Source organism: Cynoglossus semilaevis, chromosome 5 (genome assembly GCF_000523025.1).
Source record: "Cynoglossus semilaevis isolate Cse_v1.0 chromosome 5, Cse_v1.0, whole genome shotgun sequence".
Taxonomy (NCBI): Eukaryota; Metazoa; Chordata; class Actinopteri; order Pleuronectiformes; family Cynoglossidae; genus Cynoglossus; species Cynoglossus semilaevis.
This window is the reverse complement of record NC_024311.1, coordinates 4719613-4726901: the sequence shown is the minus strand read 5'-3', so window position 1 is coordinate 4726901 and position 7289 is coordinate 4719613. Positions and strand designations below refer to the sequence as shown.

Sequence of the window (7289 nt, the reverse complement as noted above, 5' to 3'; positions counted from 1 at the left end):
GTTAATTGACCATAGCTCACTCTTTCTAATTAGTCAGTAATAAATGAGCAGTCAATGCACTTTGTTTCAGACGTGCTACTGTTGTCGTAGCTGTGTCTGCTTTCGGTGGTGACGCTGTTGTTGTTGCAGCTGCCTTTGTTGTTCAGATCCTTTCTGGCCTGTGATTTGTGTCAATATGTTTTGAATGGCTGACAGAGACAGCAGTGTGTTTACAGGAGAGGCCTGCTGCACAGGCCCTCACATGAACAGTTATTTATGGCCTTACACGTTCCCGTTTATTTTCATCAATGAATCTCACATTAGCAGCCCTCGTTTTTGACCCACTTTATCAGACCCTACTTTTAGGAACTTTTCTAAAAATGGATTAAAACTCAAGTCAGAATCAAATCCGACCTAACGACAAAGGGCAGAAACCTCTGCTGAATGTGCATGAACGTCTAGCTAACAGACACACTGTCAATGGGCTCGCGGCGAATTAACCTTAACAGCATCTGCTGTTGCATCAAAAAATGTTTCATGCAAAGTGTCAAGTCAAATGTGATCAGCTCTCTGCTGGTCAGCTGTGTGTGAATGGCCGCCTACAGGACAGGAGACGAGAGAGGAAGGATGTGGAAAATGAATAACACAGACACATACACACAGCACAAGGACGGGGCCACTGGGGCAGGTTCTGACCTGTGTCTGAAGAAGGGCATTTGCGAATGGTGAAGATGGAGCTCAGGTCCTCTTCCTCCTCCGGCAGGCCTTTTTGCAAGCGCTGAAGCTTCCTGAGGCTTTCACTGCGCTGGTGCTTCATGGAGCGCACATGCTGGATCAGATTGAGCTTGGCCTTGGTCGAGTAGTTACACAGCATACAGTGGTAGTAGCAGGCATCACCCTCCACTGCGTTTTCGTGCTGCTGCAGGTGCTTGTGGGAGGGGGAGAGAGAGAGGGAGAGAGAGGGAGAGAGAGGGAGAGAGAGGGAGAGAGAGGGAGAGAGAGGGAGAGAGAGGGAGAGAGAGGGAGAGAGAGGGAGAGAGAGGGAGAGAGAGGGAGAGAGAGGGAGAGAGAGGGAGAGAGAGGGAGAGAGAGGGAGAGAGAGGGAGAGAGAGGGAGAGAGAGGGAGAGAGAGGGAGAGAGAGGGAGAGAGAGGGAGAGAGAGGGAGAGAGAGGGAGAGAGAGGGAGAGAGAGGGAGAGAGAGGGAGAGAGAGGGAGAGAGAGGGAGAGAGAGGGAGAGAGAGGGAGAGAGAGGGAGAGAGAGTGAGAGGCGGAGGAGAACAAGGAGAGGGAGAGAGAGGCAGATGAAGAGAGGGAGAAAAACAGTGAGAGAAGAGGTTATTGTAGGTGGTATGTATACCTGTCTAGGCAGTGCCTACTCACTTTTGCTCACACAGTTGGCAAATGAACAAATCAATTCCCAATCACAGACCTGTTGTTTAACATCCAGCCCTCTTTCACTTCAGGACAACTGTTTTCACTGCACACTTTGCCTGTGTAAGTGTCTGCATCAGTAGTTTAAAAGGACAGGAGAGGCCTGCGAGGTGCACACATCCTGGAAGCCCCAGGAAGGGCAGAAATCACATCAGCCACCCTTCAGAAGCTGTGGGTCTACACCCTCACAGACGGACGCAGCATTGATTCACTTCACTCAACAGAAGCCTCTCGCCTCTGAAAAGGAAATTCCAAACATCTGCCCGTTTCACGCATGGGATACGGAATATTGATCGCGCCGAGTTAAATCCTTGCTCTTTATATATAAAGAGAGAGAGAGAGAGAGAGAGCGGTAAAGTCAGCTTCTGTTGAGTAAGGGTGGAGACTGTGGACATTATGGGGGGGGGGGGGGTCGGAAGATTCCCCAACAGGCGAAAGACCTGCTGAGGACACAAGTAAATCAAACCCCAGTATTGACCTGTCAACCCCAGCATTTCCTGCAGCAGCAGGCCTTAGCAGGTCTTCAGCTGACCTTCCCTGGTGTCACAACATACCTCACACCCAGTAGAGACGCGATACCACCACATCCTCCTGTCACACCGCAGAGCTCCAGTCTAATTACCTCCTGCACGGCTTAATCAATGATGCAAGACCAACACAATATGGCCGGGCCTGTTGTGAGCAGCAGAAATATTGACCATTACCCTGACGCGTCACACCGATGCTTCCTTCATGTTTACAACAAAAGCCTCCGACTCAGTGTCAAAGCAGTCGTGTGCTGTTCCTCCGTCAAACTCTGCCGACAGCAACTGTGACGGCCATCGATGTCAATCACCAGATGGTTTCACTCTCCTGTCTGTCTCCTCAGTGACAGGATGTGGATGAGAAATAAATAAAAGCAGTACAACTTTCTGCAAAATACTTTGTGAGGTTCATGAGGCCACTTCTGTAAATGTACTGAATCAAACTGAGGCGCAACAAAAACAACCCTAATTCCTCTTTTCTGGCTGGCATGAGTTTCACTTCAAAAAAATAAACGTGTGATCTATTCATAAGACTGATCTCGGTGTCATGTTTGTCTGCCTGTAAAAGGCTAAACCCATGGAGACATTAGACATTTAACCACATTATATCTAAATCAGGTGTTGACAGTCTGCTGGAAAAAAAATACATAACAACATTATGCCTCCCCTAAAACGCTCTTTCCCCATTTCTCCTAATGTTTAATTTTCTGGTAATATTGCAATGTTGCTGTAAGGTTTTGGAGGCATTGTGTTTCACCCTCTGTGGTTTCATATTTCTCACTTTTACACCTAAAATTGTGCATTATGACACTGCTTCCAGGAAAAGAAATAGGAGTTGATTTTTTTTTTCTTTTTCTGAGCCCCCAGCTCGTGTAATAGAGTTATTAGGTGATTGTAAAGAAGGCTGTGTGTCTCTGCGTGCTCTCCTTTCTCGCCTCGTTTTAAGCCATCCATGATGTCATGAATAGGTGTTGCTGGATATAATGTGGGAGCCCTGCTAACCCTTTTTTCCTTTTTCTTCTGAGAACGGGTCTTGCATCAGAAATAAGGTAGAGGTAGAGAGAGAGAGAGAGAGAGAGACCTAAGAGACAGATTCAGATATAGATAGCACCAAATCCGTCATGCAAACTGCTTTTAGTTGTACCAGATGTTTTGAATTAAAACAAAGAGAGAGAGAGTTCATGCAGCAAATGACTCGAGGCTGCAAACATCCATGAGAAGTTTAAAACCAAACGACAGTGCTTGACCAAGAACATCAAAGCTCGTCTCAAGAGGTAGAAAAAGAAAAAAAAATTCTGGGAGTTTTATAGTTTCCCATAAAAACCACAGGGTTTATATAGGAGTGAACTGGAGACGGCCTGCCCCAGAATCAGCCATAATTCACTATTAACCTGACCGTACAGGAGGACGGCCTTAACTGGGCCCAAACTGACCTGCCCCGGTCTGTACTGCTGTGTGCAATGTCAAACGGTTACACCTGTAAACCACCACTTTCACCAGCCCTGCCCCGGCCATGACCCAGAGCTGTCTGGGGTATTTCAGAGTCAGGGGACGGGGTAAGACTGAGGTAGGTCCCCGGTCACTGATTTTCCCTGAGAGAATCGTGATTAAACTCCTGGTGTAAAGAAAAGGAACTCTTTGATGGTTGGTCACAAAAAAATATGGATTTCTCACAGGTCACCTTCATGTGAGAGATGACTCTGATCATGTGAGCGGTCACCAGAGCACTCAATCACTCACCCACTCACCCACTCACTCACCCACTCACTCAGTCACTCACCCACTCACGTGTATCCACTTTTAATTCAAAACATCATAATGCAAAAGACAGGGCCTGCGTCTGTTTCTTATGAACCTGCGATGAAGCCCCTCGTTGATAAATCACCTCCAACTGGAGTGCAGGAATTTGGCGACCTAATGAAAAAATGATGTGTAGCTGGGAGGAGTCGGTCAACCCCGCTCTTGGGTTTTTAAGCGCCCTATCTAGGCCCCAACAACGAGGGAGCTGTGGAGCATAATGGGGGTAAGTTGGCTGGGTCAGTGGCATGGACTCAGTCCCACTGAACTGTCTGGGAATTTACAGCAGTTGTATACACAACTGCAAGAGTGTGTGGCTGCCCGTTTGGAAATAATCATTTCAATAAGTGAGGAAAAAAGATTGTGGGATTAAACCGTTGACTCCGCATTAAAATTCAGACCTGAATAGTCCATTTTCACTGAGGTTTGACTCTTTTCTGACCAAATATTTGTATTTTACTGATAATGATAGAGAATCATTTTAAAGATAAACCAGTTTTGGAATAGTCTTCAACCCAACCCCTAAAGATGTTAAAACACCAGACTAAGGCTGTAAAGATTGTACAAACAACATTAAGAAAGTTCCATCGACAGAGGAACGTCTTCTGGGATTTTCAGGAAATCCAGTTTTCCCTCAAAAATGGGAAGATTGTTCAGGTGCACCAGGATAAAGTAGAATCCATGGTTTTCACAGGATTAAAAGATTAAATTGGAAGAAAAAAAGCCTGTGATCGCATAACAATCTAATTTTAATAAGCTCGTTTTTATTGTGTGAGATCATTTTATAAACTCATTAGTTAATTAAAGTCTGTTGTAAATTCTAGTCTTTAATTTCTTTCTAGAGCTGCCCAGTCAAATATTGACATTTCATTTACTTAGATTGCATTTTTAGAAAGTTTAACAACTTGAGTCTACATGCAGATGGGAAGATTAAAGTGATAGTTTATTGTATACATTTTAAATATCTCACTTACTTCAGTATAATGTGTATTTCAGACGGCTTTTACTGTTTTACATGAGTTTAGATATTCACAGTTAAACGTGATGGTGAGTTTTAAAGCCCTTCTCTCTCTGTGGAGGCTGATGTAGAGCTTCATACTTTTTCAGGTAGAGAGGGACTGGGGGCAGTGTGAGCATCACTCTCTCCCTCTCTCTCCCTCTCTCTCTAAACTCAACACTACACTCTGCTCCATGGATGGGCAACACACAGCCCTATATCAGTTTCACCACCCACACGGAGCACTGCATACATCTGCATTTCCATCCACTTAAATGCAAAGTAAAAGTGCACCTTTAACACAAAACAGTGTGGTTACTGAGAGAGTCCGACTCACACAAGATGGAGGTGGGCATTACTGGAAGGGTGGAAGGGAGACAGAGAGCCGGTAATGCCAAAGAATAGCTCCCAAAGGGCTGGTATATTAGGATTTGTGCATGCAAAAAAAAAGAAAAAAAAAACACGCAAAATATAGATCAAAAATCACACAAACACACATGCCTGCACACACATACACACAAGCCGAAACACACACACACCATTACGATCATACCCCTAATTTCCACCATTAAATTTGGCAGTGCTGTTAATACAAAATTAATGCATTAAAACAGATGACTATCTGTGAGCTAAATAGCTATCAATTCCAAAAGAGAGCTGCCAAATTCCCTCTGTGAGAGCCACTGAGTATCTGCCTGGATATTGCTTTGTAATTGTCTCACTGATTCTCGACACTAAAAGCCGGGGTTTGTGTGACTGTGTGTGTATGTGTGTGTGTGCACAGATGTGTGTTCTCCATAGGAGGATTACTGGATGATCTCTTCACACCTGTGACCATGCCACTGCCACTGAGTACAGATCTGTATAAATCACGAGATCATCTGTTGTTTTTTAGGTCTGTTTGGCCCAGAGACTGTCTGTAAAATCAGTCAAACAACACCTTGGTTTTTCTAACTGTAGTGATGTCATAGACGCAATTAGAACCAATGAGGTAACTTTCAGTGTGAATGGAGACAATGCGATGTGCCTGCTGGGCTGAAAAAACATACGGTGGCCAAAGGGGGAAAGAAAACAACACTGTGTGGCTTAGTCATGGTGTGGCAATGTAACGGTCACACACACACACACACACACATTCAGACAGACACACAGATGTTATGGGCGCAACAACAGAAAGACAAACTGCACAAATTCAACGTCAGGATGAACGCTACAGTAATGCAAAAAGCAACATGTCAACAGGCTGATGTTGGGAAAAGATAAGAACCAGTTGTCGAAGCAGAAGCTGCTCTGCTGCTGCTCATGTTACAGTCTCTCTCTGACGTCTTCAGGCTCATAAAAGACCAAACAAACACAGGTCGTGACTTTCAGGCAAAAGGACATTTGAATGTTGCTGTTCTTTTGTCTGGATTGTAAGGCCGACGGCCTGATGCATTAGAATGCAAAGATTTCACCGGAAGAACTTTCTCACTGAAGCAGCCCAGGAGTAGATGCCCATTAATATGTTTTCTTTGGTTCTAAATTGAGCCGTTGTTTTCTGCAGGGATTTGAAAAGTTATTAAATGTCACTGTTGAACTAAGAAAAGCTGAGTCTTCTTTCTGTTCCCCATATTTCCCACATGTCATAGAAGGGCACACGGGCACAGCTGTGTCAAACAGACTTCACTTTATATACAGTGTCAAATATGTAAATTTGTACAGAGGGACTGCTGCAGTTCTGCCCCATGACTATAGTTTAGTAAATACAACAAAATAAAGGGGTAATTCATAGATATACCATAAAAAATGAATGAAATCATCTACTTAAGGAAATGTACTGTGTATTCAGGTCAACTACTCTCACTCCTGCTAACGTTCCTTCTTCACCTCCAGTCTTCCACATCCTAGTGACCCTTCCATCTTCATTCTGTCCCTGCATCTCAAGCTGCACATTGTACCTGTTTTTGTCTCTCTTTTGCTCCTGTGAAATAGAAATGATCCATGGCTACCCCTGAATAAAACCAGGCTGCATATTTGTCTCTGGGAGGAACAAGGGGAAAACCAAATGGTCCTGTGTGTTGTGAGGAAGGGTAAAGGTAAAGATGGATCACCGCGGGTGTCCTTGGAGAGGAAAGCTTAACAAATGCTTATGAAACAAAGTCAGAGAGAGCAGTCATGGAGACACTTAAAGACAATGCGGCCACAGGTACTACACGCCCACCACTCTTAGTTACTTTAACATTAAATAAAGCAATAATTATTGAATTCCGTTTGAATGAGTAAGATGCTGGAAAGTAAACAATGGGAACATAATTGCAGAGAGAAGGCAATCAATGCATCCACTCATTTGGGCCACGTTGTTTGTGCCGGCTGCTGCATGTGTGCGTGTCTAAGTGTGCACGTTGGTGTAGTCGCTGCAAGTCTGCGGGGAGTGTGTGCTGTGACAAGGAGCTGGGTAATGCACTCTCCCATACACATGCACGGAACAAGAGTAGGGTAATCCCTCCTTCAATAATGACCCAGGGCTTTAAACAATAGCTCTCAATCAGCTGATCAATGTGTGCACATAATTCATGTGCGA

General features: G+C 44.6%; 1 protein-coding gene across 1 annotated transcript in view; it reads right to left on the bottom strand.

Annotated features, from left to right (window-relative positions):
* zfhx3b (zinc finger homeobox 3b) overlaps positions 1-7289 on the bottom strand; it is a 126543-nt gene that overhangs the window by 50704 nt on the left and 68550 nt on the right. Inside the window, exon 5 of the mRNA XM_017032549.2 lies at positions 676-907. Within this exon, the coding sequence (XP_016888038.1) occupies positions 676-907 (232 nt within the window). The remainder of the gene's footprint in view (positions 1-675; positions 908-7289) is intronic.